The following is a 16,830-nucleotide window of genomic DNA, read 5'->3' on the forward strand; positions in this document are numbered from 1 at the left end:
GCTCATGATACTCATATGCTAGTCACGCCCCGCTAATCCTGTTAAATTTGATCTCATTTTGGGTATTCAGCTGTATCCGGTATACCAGAGCCAAGAACGGGGCAATAGAAACCCTAATCGTTTAATTCAACTTCAGATGAAACCCTTCCGTAGGAATAGTTCAACCTCAGATGTGATCCTTCCGTAGGAATAAATTTGTTCTTATGCAAGTTATACCACAAACCTCTACTTCGGATAATTTAACTTAACAAAAGTTATTGACACTTGTAAGGTCGAACAGAAGACTGCCAGGCATCAAAGCCAACACAAAAGCCCTTTTGCGTATTCTTATTTTCTTTTCCACACAGAAAAATATTGGTTAAATTCAATTCTGATCAGGATTTGGAGTCATACAGATATATTCTTCCTATATGCCTATACCTCTAAAGGAGATCTCCCTCACCTTTTCTTTCATACATCACAAAGTTTTTCTACATTTCTGTTACTTTTTTAGAAGCTAAAGTAGCCTTTGAAAGGTTCACATCCTCACATAATTAATTTTATACATCCACTTATGTGAATATGCTACAATTTTCCTGATCCATTCCGCAAAATTATGAACTAACTTATCGCTGTTCTTGTGACTGAATTAAATTTTTAATGCCACATCGTTACTTTTTGCCACGATGTAGGACTTCAAATTTTATCTACCTAGCAATACTTACCGATGGTGGCTTTTGATTACGATTCGCTTGTGGTTGTTGAGCTTGTGCCTGTTGTTGCTGCTGTTGCAGCTGTGCTGCTGCTTGTGCTTGGACAGCTGCCGCTTGGGCCTGGGCAGCAGCCATTTGTTGTTGCTGTTGTTGTTCGGCTGCAATGCGACCCTCTTGAATCTGTTGGAAATTGCGACGCAATGTATCACCCGGTGCTTGTATAATTGAACTTGGTTCACCAGCAATCTGTGTATCATCATCGTCATTGTCCGAGCCCGAGTAGCGATAGTCTTCACGTTCCTTTTCTTGTTTGCGTTTTTTACAGCGATCAATGTGATCCTTCAGCTGGATGCGTACTTGACGATCTGTCGGTTGATCCTTAATAAAAGCATGCTTAAGCAATTGTTCGGTATAAGGCCGCTGATGATAATCTTTCACTGTAGGAATGAGAGGAAATTTGAACATTTAATTTTTTTGATAGATTTTTAACACACTCACCTAACACTGTATCTATGAAACTTTGAAATTTCTTCGTCCACTTTCGATTCGATTTCAAACGTGGCGGTGAATTACGTGGTATCAAGAAGAGAGCACGCATTGGATGCAGATCACACAGTGGCGGTTGTGATTCCGCCATTTCCAATGCCGTTATACCCAATGACCATAAATCTGAACGATTGTCATAGGTTGCCTCGGGATTCTCATCGCAGGCTATTACCTCGGGAGCCATCCAATATGGTGTACCAATAAATGTATTCCTTCGGCCTATTGTACGATCCAGCTGTGCCGAGACACCGAAATCGACCAGCTTCACTTCAGCATTATCGGTGAGCAGGACATTTTGTCCTTTGATATCACGATGTATAACCTTGTTCGAGTGCAGATAGGCGAGACCGCGCAGTATCTCTCGACAAATGTATGCAATCCATTCTTCTTTGAGACTTTGTCCTTTTGTTGACTTAACTAGATCGGTAACTGAACCAGCACCACAGTATTCCATGACCAACCACAGTTGGTCATCTTTGCCTGGCGGTGATTTCTTGATGAAAGCACCATAATATGTAGCTATGTTCCGATGATTTGAGTATTTCTTTAATACGTTAATTTCTAATTTGATTTCTTCTTCTTCGTCTTCGGTGACATCCATCACCTTTATGGCAGCCAATTGACCAGTTTTTGTATGTCGACCCTGCCGAGGGAGAAAGAAATTAAAAAAAAATTAATAAATAAATATTAAGTAAAACAATCAAATATAGAAAATAAGAATTAATAAAAATGTACATATATACAAATTTACATTAGTCGACATTTCCCCTTACGCAGTGGGAACCATTCACATCTCAAGACCGTCCCATTCTCAACAACAAAATTAGAATTATCGCAAAGAAAATTGGATGTTTTAAATGTAGCCAATGTTTAATTTAAAAATAAATTAATGTTCGATGCCTACAAATGGAGAGGAAATTATCAGCAACTGCAGGAAAATACTAAGGATAGGATACCACGGAGGCCGGTTCTATGTACCAGATAGACTCAAAGGAATTTTCGTTCAGGGTTCGTCACCTCAACAATTATTTGTTTGTGTTCGTATAATTTTTTCATCAAGGGAGCGACAATTTTATCCCGGAATGCTTGTTTCGAGCTCTGCTGGTCTGTCCAGGGATAGAAAAGAACCCCGGGCCATTGATCTGTTCCGTCTGCTAGATTCGCATCCACCCTATGTCAATATCGGTGAGATGTAATGAGTACAGGAAATGGGTGCACTTCCGAGGCTGATCTGGTCTTAGCCGCCTCCGGGACTACTGCGATAGGAGTTATGTTGCTACTTGCTGTGTCAGATCATCTCCCAGGGTGTCTCCAACTTTGTGTCGTAATACGAGACACCCGCTCACCAAAGATTGTTGTTCAGCGCCCTGAAGATGCATCATTCCGGTAATGCAATTGCAACGGTCTCCGTAACAAAGTAAGCGAAATCGTAGACCGCGATCCAGGAAACAAAGCTCATCGTCACCTGTAGCTTGTAACGCAGCAAAGTTTACAATATTTTGCGAAATGATCGTACAAAAAGCGGAGGAGGAGGACTTGCCTTCCTTATACAACAGTCTGTCCAGTAAAGGCCTATCTCGCGTAAGCTTGACTCTAGTGACCCATTCATGGACAGCATTACGCGCCATATCCACACATATCAGTTGAGAACTGAAGCAGAACAAACACTGCGTCCCAACAGTCATGGTGCCTCGTGACCTACCGAAGACCTTCGATACCATACCAAGCTGATCGAGGATATAGAGCAGATTTTCTTCCAGTGTTTGAAACTTTGGATAATCAATAGATGTGTGGACGTCAGTCGTTTGTCGAATCAAGAAATAAAAAATCTAAGATCCGTAGTGTCAAACTGGCAGTTCCTCAAGGCGGGGTAATATTTCCGGATTTGTTTAACCTCCAACTTCCTGAAATTCCACAACCTCCAGACGGCGTAGAAATTGAAATGTATGCGGATGATTGAATAATCTTGGCATCGGGTCCTATCGTCGATGATAGGTTAAATGTCTACATAGCTGACTTAGTGTAGTTCTTCCATCTAAGGAATATAAAAAACATCCGCCGGTAAATCCACTGGTTGACTGAAATGAGGCTCCCCCTGGTCTGATTCCGACCACAAACTACCCCAAGATATTGGGTGTAAATTTTGATAGCTTGTTCAAGTCGTCCGCGCATGTCTCAGCTATTTGCGACAAAATCAGAAGTAGGAAACAAGGTGCTCAAGTCGCATTGGCCTTCGTATTAGTTTATCCAAACTTAGCTTAAGTTTGAGGTACACAGCTTTAAGTTTTGACTGTCGATTTTTCGGAAATATCGATAAATGTCAAACTGTCCAGCAACCACAAAATATTTTGTGGTTGCCTGATGACTGACAAAAATTAGCGGCCACACTGGCAAGCAAAACTGACAGTCAAAACTGACCGTGTGTACCCCACTTTAGGTACCTACCCAACAAAAGTTCAAAACTTTTCTCTAAGATTGTGCACACAGTAACCGTCGAAGATTGTAACCGAGGCATAGATCAAGTTCCAATATAAGCTACATATATCGGTCCACTCCTTCGGGTACCTCCCACATTTCGGAAACTGTAGTTAGAGCCGCTCTCGAATCGCTTAGTATTCGCTGTCCCTATTACGCATAGTCCATACTTACTTAGAAAATAGTCCGAAAGTTGTAAAAACCCGCTATAACACCATGTATAGTTGCTGGAGCGTACGATTACTTTCGCACTGGATACTGTCTTGTTCCAAACTTTGCATATCATAAGCGATATTATGATTTTCGAGGGCAAGTCCATGCTTCCTGACAAAAGCTCTAAATTATAGTGATATCTATTGAAAGCAATGACTTCCGAAATAAGTTCCACTTCCAAAATGGACTATTTTAGTCAATTCCCTCAAGTACCTCCTTAGCAACACTTTTGAGCTTTAATCCAAATTCATATCTTTTTCTGACCCACAAAATTATGAAAATATCCTAAATTGTACATAATTTTTGGGGAAACGACTTTGGTTGTATTTTCGATCTGTACATTGATAAAAGTATCAATTCGTATAGGCTGATGGTATAACTCAGTCGGCACAGCCGACTGATGTTTATACACTCAGCATTTGGGTTAAACGGGATATATACACCTTGACACAGCCAAAAATGTGCCTCATCGACATCGGTTTCAGACAATTTGGAGTCGATTTAGCCATGTCCGTCCGCCCATCTGTCTGGCTGGTGCGCACGATAGCTCTCGAACGGATCAATCGAAAATTTGGCATTCGTAATATTTTGTCCAAACTTTGTTTAAGTTCGAAGATGGGCCATATCTGTCCACTAATTCCGGTACATCCCCCAAAAAAGTTCACAATTTTTCGTTAAAATGGTGCGCACGATAATTCTCGAAGGAAGTAACCGAATTGGCCAAAACTTCCAAACATAGATCTGGTTCGAATATGGACTATATCGGTCCACTCTTTCAGGTATCTCCCACAAAAAATTCGGAAAAAATGAATTTTAAAAGCTCCTCTCGGATCGTTTTAATTTTTTTCCATGTCCATGCATCCTGAGATAATGGCCAAAAAGCTTTAAGAAACCTTGACGGCACCAACTAAAATGCCAAATCCGCAAGATAACTCTCGCAGGGAGTTTCTGATTGGTCCAAATCGTATTATTTCATCTAGTCATGTATCAGGTTGGCATATGGACAATATCGGTCCCGTCCTTAGGGTACCTCCCACACAAAATTTGGGAAAAGTACGTACAGTTTAAGAGCTCATCTCGGATCATTTTGAAATTTTTCTTCTTGCGAGCCCTGTTACGACTGCGCATTTTTTTGGAGGCAAGTCCATACTTCCTGAGATAATGGCTCAACATTTCAAAAAAGTCTGCCGGTATCAACTAAACTGGGTAGTACATAAGTAAGATAACCCTCGAAGGGAGAAACCGATTTGGTCCAAACGTTGTACATCGTATTATCCGACCACCTTTCGGTCACCTCCCACAAAAAGGTTGGAAATGGTGCAGTTTAAGGACTCGTCATTCGATCGTTTTTTAAATTTTTGGCAACATGTTTTGGTTGCGGTCCATATTAAGACGGTACAATTTTTTTCGGAGGCAAATCCATACTTCCTAAGGAATTGACCCAAAACCTCAAAAAAACCCCTATAGACGTTAGAAGTATTGTGTTCGCTTCTTTTCTTTAGGTCCGAGGCTGAGGGTACATCTCTGTCGGCAAAGCCGACTGATACGTTTTTTCTTGTTTTCTCATTCTTTAATACGATAATTACAATTTTATGAAAACCTGTCAATACAAAGCGTTACAACTTATTGCAGTGAACATGATTTATTAGAGATTTTAAGAACATTGATTGGAAATAAACGGGAATATGTTCTCCTCACTGCAGTAATTGCTTTAAAACAAGTTTCAAAATTTTTCTGTTGACAGATAATAGAAATGCCTACCTAAAAACACCTGAAGAAGATATTTGTTTTTTGCATTCGATGTATTCATCACCAGGTAGATTTTTTCAAACAAGGTGGTTGGTGGTTGAAAAAAAAACTATATTGCTGTTGAAAGCGGTTGAAAATTAAAAAAAGTGCAGTTTTTTTTTTACACAAATCAAATTGAATTGATAAGAAAAAAAGTAATAAAGACTTGCAAAGTATTGCCGTTTGAAAGTTGCTGTTGTCTTATAGCCATACATCCAGCTAGTCAGTCAGTCGGTAGCCGTTACCAATTAGTGCCTCTTGTCTTATCAGAAGAAAGTCAAATAGGCGGCGTCGCTGTTGGAGATGAGTAGTAGTCGCCGTGAAGTAGGTTGGTTGGTTGCTTGATTGTTGAGTTACAAAAGTCGTTTTGCAAATACTGATAGGGAAATGGGAACAAACAAGTGACATTAAGTTAGTAATCTATAAATAATGTACCTTTCCAGAGCCACAAAATGTCTAAGAGCAATAAAAGACACATTTCTTGTTCAAAATCTAAAGATTTCATCATAGTGAAACAATGCATCCATTCATCGATCTATTGAGCGAAACATTGTTCAATTATTGTTTGTCATTATAAATCATGAGTAATTCTCACACATCTTTCACCCGGAAATGTCACAAATGAAATAATGTATATTTTTGTATGTTCACGCTTGAGTGTTTTATTGTTGGAGGCGGGGATTTCCTAATTCCACTACACTTGACACCTTTCTCTACAAATAAAACGTATGATTCACAGTCTTGACCGTTATTTTTGATAAGAATGATATGTTTGTATATTGATATTGAACATTTAATCAATGTGCAAGAGGCCCGGTGAGAGGTTAGCTACTTATAATGTGTGAAGTCGTGCTTTCACGCAAGAACCTCTTAAATAAAATAATCGATGAAATCATATTCTAAAGCTTGATAAAAAAAGTAATTCCAAAGGATTGTTGGGCCCGGGACCCCTCGAAATGGTCATTTTTTAGAAATGTTTGTTTATTTTACTTGCAAAACTTCAAACGTTGCCATTGTCCATAAAATGGCAAATCCGCAAAATAACTCTCGCTGGGAGTTTCTGATTGGTTCAAACTTTGCACATTGTTTTATTTTATCTAGTCATGTAGCAGGTTGGAATATTGACTATATCGGTTCCATCTTTCGGGTACCTCCCGCACAAAATTTGGAAAAAGGCAGTTTAAGTTCTCGGTTCGTTTTAAATTTTTTTCCAAAAAGTTCTTCTTATGGACCTTGTTACGACGGCGCAAGTTCATACTTGTTGAAACAATGGGCCAAAATGACAAAAACAGCCTGCCGTTACCAACTAAGCCGGGTAGTACGTAAGATAACGCTAGCAGGGCGAAAACATTGTAGTGGTCTAAACATTGTACAGCCACGAATTATGTCCGAATATCGACTACATCTAAATAAGCACCCTTTCCTCTGAAAAGGGTCTATAGAAGTTCCCTTTCCTTTCGAAATGGTCTATAGAAGCTCCCTTCCCTTTGGAAACGGTCTATAGAAGCTCCCTTTCCTCTGTAGAGGGTCTATAGAAGCACACTTCCCTCTGGAAATGGTTCTATAGAAGCACTCTCTACTCTGGAAGGGGTCTATAGAAGCAACCTTTTCTCTGGAAAGGGTCTATAGAAGCAACCTTTTCTCTGGAAAGGGTATATAGAAGCACCCTTTCCTATGGAGAGGTTCTATAGAAGCCCCCTTTCCTCTGGAGAGGTTCTATAGAAGCCCCCTTTCCTCTGGAAAGGTTCTATAGAAGCACCCTCTACTCTGTAAAGGGTCTATAGAAGCAACCTTTCCTCTGGAAAGGGTATATAGAAGTACCCTTTCCTCTGGAGAGTTTCTACAGAAGCACCCTTTCCTCTGTAGAGAGCCTATAGAAGCACCCTTTCCTCTGTAGAGAGCCTATAGAAGCACCCTTTCCTCTATAAAAGGGTATATAGGAGCACCTTTCCTCTGGAAAGGGTCTACAGAAGCACCACTTCCTCTGTAGAAGGTCTATATAAGCAGCCTTTCCTCTGGAAAGGATCTATATAAGAAGCCTTTCCTCTGGAAATGGTCTATAGAGGCACCCTTTCCTCTGGATAGGGTCTACAGAAGCAGCCTTCTCTCTGTAGAGCGTCTATAGAAGCGGCCTTTCCTGTATAATGTGTATATAGAAGCACCTTTCCTCTCGAAAGGGTCTATAGAAGCACCTTTCCTCTCGAAAGGGTCTATAGAAGCACCTTTCCTCTCGAAAGGGTCTATAGAAGTACCACTTCCTCTGTAGAGGGTCTATATAAGCAGCCTTTCCTCTGGAAAGGGTCTATATAAGCAGCCTTTCCTCTGGAAAGGGTCTATAGAAGCAGCCTTTCCTCTGGAAAGGGTCTATATAAGCAGCCTTTCCTCTGGAAAGGGTCTATAGAAGCAGCCTTTCCTCTGGAAAGGATCTATAGAAGCACCCTTTCCTCTGGAAAGGGTCTATAGAAGCAGCCTTTCCTCTGGAAAGGATCTATAGAAGCACCCTTTCTGCTGGAAAGGGTCTATAGAAGCACCCTTTCTGCTGGAAAGGGTCTATAGAAGCACCCTTTCTGCTGGAAAGGGTCTATAAAAGCACCCTTTAATCTGGAAAGGGTCTATAGAAGCACCCTTTCTGCTGGAAAGGGTCTATAAAAGCACCCTTTAATCTGGAAAGGTCCATAGAAGCACTTTTTCCTTTGGAAAGTACCTATAGAAGCACCCTTTCCACTGAAAAGGGTATATAGTAGCACCCTTTCCACTGAAAAGGGTATATAGTAGCACCCTTTCCACTGAAAAGGGTATATAGTAGCACCCTTTCCACTGAAAAGGGTATATAGTAGCACCCTTTCCACTGAAAAGGGTATATAGTAGCACCCTTTCCACTGAAAAGGGTATATAGTAGCACCCTTTCCACTGAAAAGGGTATATAGTAGCACCCTTTCCACTGAAAAGGGTATATAGTAGCACCCTTTCCACTGAAAAGGGTATATAGTAGCACCCTTTCCACTGAAAAGGGTATATAGTAGCACCCTTTCCACTGAAAAGGGTATATAGTAGCACCCTTTCCACTGAAAAGGGTATATAGTAGCACCCTTTCCACTGAAAAGGGTATATAGTAGCACCCTTTCCACTGAAAAGGGTATATAGTAGCACCCTTTCCACTGAAAAGGGTATATAGTAGCACCCTTTCCACTGAAAAGGGTATATAGTAGCACCCTTTCCACTGAAAAGGGTATATAGTAGCACCCTTTCCACTGAAAAGGGTATATAGTTGCACCCTTTCCACTGAAAAGGGTATATAGTAGCACCCTTTCCACTGAAAAGGGTATATAGTAGCACCCTTTCCACTGAAAAGGGTATATAGTAGCACCCTTTCCTCTGGAAAGATCCTTAGAAACACTCTTTCCTTTGGATAGGGCCTATGGAAAGGGTCTATAGAAGTACCCTTTCCTCTGGAAAGGTCCATAGAGGCACCCATTCCTTTGGAAAGGATCTGGAAAGGGTCTATAGAAGCACCTTTCCTCTGGAAAGGGTCTATAGAAGCACCTTTCCTCTGGAAAGGGTCTATAGAAGCACCTTTCCTCTGGAAAGGGTCTATAGAAGCACCTTTCCTCTGGAAAGGGTCTATAGAAGCACCTTTCCTCTGGAAAGGGTCTATAGAAGCACCTTTCCTCTGGAAAGGGTCTATAGAAGCACCTTTCCTCTGGAAAGGGTCTATAGAAGCACCTTTCCTCTGGAAAGGGTCTATAGAAGCACCTTTCCTCTGGAAAGGGTCTATAGAAGCACCTTTCCTCTGGAAAGGGTCTATAGAAGCACCTTTCCTCTGGAAAGGGTCTATAGAAGCACCTTTCCTCTGGAAAGGGTCTATAGAAGCACCTTTCCTCTGGAAAGGGTCTATAGAAGCACCTTTCCTCTGGAAAGGGTCTATAGAAGCACCTTTCCTCTGGAAAGGGTCTATAGAAGCACCCTTTCCTCTGGAAAGGGTCTATAGAAGCACCCTTTCCTCTGCAAAGGGTCTATAGAAGCACCTTTTCCTATGGAAAGGTTCTATAAAAGCACCTTTTCCTATGGAAAGGTTCTATAAAAGCACCTTTTCCTATGGAAAGGTTCTATAAAAGCACCCTTTCCTCTGGAAAGGTTCTATTAAAGCACCCTTTCCTCTGGAAAGGTTCTATAGAAGCAACCTTTCCTCTGGAAAGGGTCTACAGAAGCACCCTTTCCACTGAAAAGGGTCTATAGAAGCACCCTTTCCTCTGGAAAGATCCTTAGAAACACTCTTTCCTTTGAAAAGGGCCTATGGAAAGGGTCTATAGAAGTACCCTTTCCTCTGGAAAGGTCCATAGAAGCACCCATTCCTTTGGAAAGGATCTGGAAAGGGTCTATAGAAGAACTATCCTCTGGAAAGGGTCTATAGAAGCACTTTCCTCTGGAAAGGGTCTATAGAAGCACTTTCCTCTGGAAAGGGTCTATAGAAGCACTTTCCTCTGGAAAGGGTCTATAGAAGCACCCTTTCCTCTGGAAAGGGTCTATAGAAGCACCCTTTCCTCTGAAAAGGGTTTATAGAAGCACCTTTTCCTGTGGAAAGGTCCTATAGAAGCACCTTTTCCTGTGGAAAGGTTCTATAAAATCACCTTTTCCTATGGGAAGGTTCTATAAAAGCACCTTTTCCTATGGAAAGGTTCTATAAAAGCACCTTTCCTCTGGAAAGGTTCTATAAAAGCACCCTTTTCTTTGGAAAGGGTATATAGAAGCACCCTTTCCTCTGGAGAAGCACCATTTCCTCTGGAGAGGGTCTACAGAAGCACCCTTTCCTCTGGAAAGGGTCTATATAAACACCCTTTCCCCTGTCTATAAAAGCACTATTTGCTTTGTAAAGGGTTTATAGAAGCACCCTTACCTCTGTAAAGGATCTATAGAAAAACTATTCCTTTGGAAATGGTCTATAGAAGCTCACTTTCCTCTGTAGAGGGTCTATAGAAGCAAACTTTTCTCAATAGAAAATTTGATGTGGCCTGGGAATCAACCCGGGCATTCAGAGCGCAAGCAGAATTTAATTTTTAATTTCAATGAGGTATGAAAAATGGAATCACGAACTTTATGGACAACATTTAGATAAGTTGTCTGAAATAAGATTTTTTCTTTTTTTACGACTTTGAATCATTGCAGAAATATTTTCGGAAGGAAAATATTTTTTTTTTTTTTGTTTTTTTTTTTTTCAATTTAATGTTATTTATACAGATTTGTTAATATTCGAGTACAGAGTGGATATTAACACAACGGGTATTCACGAAATGGAATGCAACTCGTGCTCGTTAATAAAATTCACGTTTCTCGTGTGTTCTTTTTTTTTCTTGAAAAAATGCAATACATTTTTGTATTATTTGTTTACATTGGAAGGCGTTACGAATGAAACAAAACAGACAGATGTTTTGTTAATTTCTGTGTTTATATTTTATTTTAATGCAATACTACTTTCCACCCTCAACAGGTTGACTTTTGCTTATCTATTTTGGCCTACATTTTCCTGTTGTTGGTTTTTGTGGTTAACATAGAATATAGGTCAGATTTTTTTGGTAAACAAAGGGGCCATACAAAGGGGTATTACACCACTGTTGTCTCGTTTTGTTGTTGTAATGTCAAAAGTGTTGTTATTTGGTGAAGGTAGCGGTTGATAATTGACAGCAATTTGTAAGAACATTGTTGAAAATCTTATTTCATCAAGTACCTACCTAGTATGCAAAGAATCGGAGCTTACCTTTTCCGTTTGGTAATATTTATATTTAAATTACGTACAAACCATGATAAAGAAAACGGAAACACATACCTGAAAAAGAAAGGAAAATAACATTAGTTTGGATGGTCTATATTATGGAATTGAAATTCGTAGATTAAAAAGGGAAAACACTAAGAAATATTCAATTTTTTTTTTTCAATAAAGTTTATCGTTATAATACATAAAATATTTTATATGAATATATGAATTTTCGGATAGACATAAAGTTTTACAGCATGGTTTATATATAAACCGTCTGCCGGTGTATTGAGTATTAGAAATATATTAATAATTGTATTCATTTATTAGGAACTGTCTGTATTTCAGCGCTTCTTTCACATAGTTATACAAGTGCAACCAACTGTTATTGTTGTTAACGTAAGAAAAACACATAAGGGCCTTTGATAAACATCTGTTATTGGTCAGGTTTATTCACTAAAATTGCAATTTATAAATCGAATAAATGAAAATGTTCAAATTATAAAATCTTACAATTGTAGACCCTTCTACGCTATCCAACAATCCAAATAACAATGAACGTATAATGAAAATTATGTGAAAATTTTTCAAGTTTTGAAAGGTTTAGAAAATGAAAATCAATGCCTGCTTGTGAAATTTTGGAAAATAATTTCTACAGTTTTGTATGATATAGTATATAAATAACATCCCCGCCCCCGTGAATTGACTACGGAGATTCACTAATTTTCTATAAAATCCAATTTCGCCAGCTTGAAAACGGGCCTTCTCAATAATCCTTCATTCGTTTGGACATCCGCTGATCGAGCAACTCCATCCTTGCCACGATACATTCGCAGCACTCGACATCGCCTCCATTTCGATCTAGGCTGGTTTTCATCACATACGATTGCGACATCTCCTACGTCTAATGATTTTGACGGCAAACACCATTTGACCCTTCGTGTTAAATCTGGCAGGTACTCCCTTATCCAGCGAATCCAAAAACCATTCTTCAAATTTTGAAGGATCCGCCATTGTTTCTTTAGATTAATCAATTTTATATCATAGTCCGCCGGGGCTTGCGTTGAATTAGTAGATGCCAATAAAAAATGATTTGGGGTGAGGGGCTCCGGATCATCTGGAGTCGATGCTATATGCGTCAGTGGTCTCCCATTAACGATGTTTTCTGCTTCTATTATAAGACTTTGAAACACTTCTAGTTTTGGATCAATATTTCCCAAGAGAACTCGGAGAGTTTTCTTAACGGATTGTATCAGTCTTTCCCATGATCCACCTGAACTAGGGTCAGCTGGCGCATTAAAAATCCATTTTATGCCGAGAGGAGTTAGATTTCTCGTAATCTCATTATGATCGAGAAAATGTGCTTCGTTTCTTAATTCCTTCTTTATGCCAACGAAATTCGTTCCATTGTCACTTCTGATTTGCAATGGAACTCCTCTTCTGTTTATAAAATTACGTAAACATAATAAAAATGCATCAGAAGATAAGTCTGTCACGACTTCCATGTGAATTGCCCTCGTCGAAAGGCAGGTAAATAGGGCAACCCAGCGTTTCTCAGTACTTCTTCTTATTTTTACGTTAAAGGGACCGAAAAGATCGACACCGCAATAGGAAAAAGGGCGAACGAAAGGCGTCACTCTGTCCTTTGGAAGTGGAGCCATTTGAGGTTGATATGGTTTGCATTTCAGGATTTTGCATAATGTGCATTGAGCTTCTACTGTTTTTAAAACTGTTCTAATAGACGGAATCCAAAACCTTTCTCTCACATTGCATATGACTCCCCCTGAATTCTGATGACAATTCCTTTGATGGTAGTATTCCACTATCAATCTAGTGTATTTGTGTTCTTTGGGCAAAATAATTGGCCTTCTGGTGTACTCTGGTAGAATTGTTGCATTCGTTAGACGCCCATTCACTCTCATAACTCCCTTTTCATCTAAATATGGATTTAGTGATACGATTCGGCTGGATCGACTAATTGATTTATTATTGCCCAGTAATGTGTATTCTTCGCAGAATGATTTCTTCTGAATTTCTTTCAATATTATAGATTCAGCTTCCATTTCCTCATCAACTGATAATTCTCCTCGTATAACATCAATTTTCAAAAACTTATGTAGAATATACTTTTTAAATCTCAGAAGCCAAGCAATCTGTCGTCGAATTTTCAAATATTGTGATGACCGACTTATCATTTTCTCTATAATGTCGCACGTCTGTTTTGTGGTACACACAACAAATTTTACCTTCAATTCTTCCTTTGACTTATCAGCCTCTACCGTCTGCAACTTCTGCACAGGCCATTCAGACTCTTCGTTATAAAGAAACTTGGGGCCATTCTTCCATACATTGTTCGGTTCATAATGCACTGGAAACATTGCTCTTGTACCTTTATCGGCAGGATTTTGTGATGTAGGACACCATCGCCATTGTTCTTCCTCTGAGTATTCCAGAATTTCTGCTACCCGATTCGCTACGTACTGTTTGTATTTACGATGATCTGACTTTATCCACTGTATAACCGTATGTGAATCACTCCAGAAGTACGTTTGAAAGTTCCCAATTTCATGATTCTTTACAATCGTTTCCTTTAAACGAACGGCCATCACTGCTCCGTGGAGTTCAAGTCTTGGTACGGAATGATAGCGAAGTGGTGCACAAGATGTTTTTCCTATGACAAAGGATATCTGAACATTATTTTGTCTAGATTCAATTCTCCAGTACGCTACGGCAGCTAGAGCCTGTTCGCTGGCATCGCAGAAAATGTGGAGCTGCAATTTCTCGTTTGAATCATGGCTGAAATAATATCTTGGAATTTTAAATGTTTTCACATTTCGTAGTTCTTCCAACCAATTTCTAAATTTTTTATAAATATCTTCAGGTAGTCTTTGATCCCATCCCAGTTTACGTCTCCATACTTCTTGCATTAATAGTTTAGAACATATCATGAAATTTGCGATAAACCCATATGGATCAAATACTGACATTGACATACTTAACAATTCCCTTTTGGTTGGAGCTCGCTTCATTTTAACAACATCATCGGAAACCTTATGGAATTTTAGGATAAATATGAAATCATCAGTTTTAGGATCCCAATGCATCCCAAGAATTCTCTCTGTAGATTTCTCGACATCCACGAATCTGTCGTCAATTTTTATTCCCAATCTCTCAGCCACTCGATCGGAGTTAGTAATCAAATTATGCATTTCGAATCCACCTGATTTGTGAATTTTCCTTACTGCTTCAGCCACTTCGACGGCTTCATCTTCTGAATCAAAACAATCTACGTAATCATCCACGTAGTGTCTTTCCACAATTGCCTTCGCCGCTCTCGGATACTTATCAGTAAATTCCTGAGCATTTTTGTTTTTTACAAATTGTGCAATTGTTGGAGAACATGTTGCACCAAATATTAGTCGTTGCATCACATACGTCTTCACGGGCTTTGACTGATCTCCATCTCTCCACAAAAAGCGTTGAGCTTCTTGATCCTGTTGTGCGACAATTACTTGGTGAAACATTTCTTTTAAGTCCCCGCACACTGCAAACTTTGCCTGTCGGAATTTTAACAAAATTGCCAAAAGTGGCTGATTTATATCGGGACCTGGTAAAAGAACTTTATTTAGAGAAACTCCATCTACTTCTGCTGCAGCGTCGAAAACAAATCTTAACTTCTTCTTATTTGGATTTATAACTCCAAAATGAGGCAAGTAAAACGTCTTACTGGAATAAGTTTCTGCCTCCTTCTCCGACATAATTCTGGCGTATCCTTTATCTAAATATTCTTGTATTTTTTCGCAATATTCTTTGGCAAATGTTTCATTCTTCTCCATCTTTCTTTCCACCGTTAAAAGCCGTTTGAACGCCATATCATATGATTCAGGAAGAATAACGTTATCGCTTTTCCAAAGCAATCCAGACTCAAAACGATCTCCTTTTCGAACAGTCGTTTTGTCTAAGGTTTCCAAAGCTCTTTCGTCATCCTTAGATATTAAGTTCTTTACAGGCGATTTGATACCAAATGTTTCTAAACCAAAATAACTCGTCATCATTTCATCCAGTTCTCTTAACTTTTCAACTTCTTCTTCGGATCCTCGACAGTGGCAAGAGTAGAATTTTCCCTTTTTATTTTGAGTCGGTCCATAAATAATCCAACCCAATCTAGATCTTGAGGCTATTGGCCCTGATGGGCTAAACATTTTGGGTTCTTCCAATGGAACGGTTAAGAAGGCGTGGGAAAGGCTTATTATCATCTTTGGTTTCATATTACTGTAATCCTTCAAGTTCATATCGGAAAGGGAGATGTTTGGATATTTTCGTTGTAAAGATGTTGAATTGAAACTCTGTATTGGTAGGTTCAAATTTGAACTAACATACACATTTCTCATTGGATATTTGGTTGAATCGTTTTCAGCGCTGCTAATTAATAAATCGACAACTTGCGTTTTTTCCCTAGAAATTTGACTATTAATCCATTGAAGTTCAAGTACATCGGCTCTGCCAGTGATACCCAAATTCCTGATAACATCTTCGTCGATCATGGATACATTGGCCCCGTCGTCTATAAAAGCATATATTTCCTCGTATCCCCTCGGTCCATACAGTTTAACTGGGATCATTTGGAATAAGACAGATCCGTATCCAGCACTTTCGTCTACTAAGCAATTCCGTGCAGCATTGGCTTGCGTTTCCGATTTTCTAATAGAATGCTGCATTTGTTCTGTCGGTTTCTTCACATTTTCATCATTCTGAGAATCAGCATGCAACAACCTATGATGAAATTTTTGGCACGAATTCACACCACATTTCTTTTTAGAAAAACATCTTGTCGTTTGATGACCTCCTTTTAGGCATGAAAAGCACACTCCCAATGATTTTACCTTTTCCCACCTCATTTGAAGAGGTAATGTTGTAAATTTCTCACAAACTGCCAGATTCTTACATTGCTGTCCACACATTTTGCAAAACTTACTTTCCACTGAAGAACTTACACAAGCAAACCTTTTGGTCCTTTTCTCAACATTGTCAGAAGCTGGTAGTGAATCAGACGCCATATTGATTACTTTTCGAATATCCTGCAACCAGTTCGATAGATCAACTATGCTCGGAATATTCGTCATATTGAGACATTTCTCTGCCCATTGAATTCGTCTTGATGTCGGCAACTTTGCAACTAACTCACTTAAGAGCGTGGGATTTGTTAAATGATAATCACCTCCAGCAGATTGTACGTATGTTGTCATATTGGTTACTTTAATCGCGAAGTTTAAGAGCCCATCAAAATCGAACTCCTTAATGTAAGGAAGGACTCTTACCTTTTGAATCTGAGACTTGATTAACTGATCGGGTCTTCCATATGTTTCA

The 16,830-nt window shown here is 39.3% G+C and overlaps 1 protein-coding gene across 20 annotated transcripts in view; it reads right to left on the reverse strand.

Annotated features, from left to right (window-relative positions):
- The window catches only part of msn (serine/threonine-protein kinase msn), a 240,508-nt gene that overhangs the window by 89,169 nt on the left and 134,509 nt on the right, over positions 1-16,830 (reverse strand). For all 20 annotated transcript variants that reach the window (XM_073981486.1, XM_073981482.1, XM_073981477.1 and 17 more), the window contains exons 4-5: positions 1,191-1,881; positions 705-1,129 (exon numbers count right to left, since the gene is read on the reverse strand). In XM_073981486.1, coding sequence (XP_073837587.1) covers positions 705-1,129; positions 1,191-1,881 — 1,116 coding nt within the window. The remainder of the gene's footprint in view (positions 1-704; positions 1,130-1,190; positions 1,882-16,830) is intronic.

The sequence above is a fragment of the Musca autumnalis genome, unplaced genomic scaffold, assembly GCF_047663935.1.
Source record: "Musca autumnalis isolate F117 unplaced genomic scaffold, ASM4766393v1 scaffold_4, whole genome shotgun sequence".
NCBI lineage: Eukaryota > Metazoa > Arthropoda > Insecta > Diptera > Muscidae > Musca > Musca autumnalis.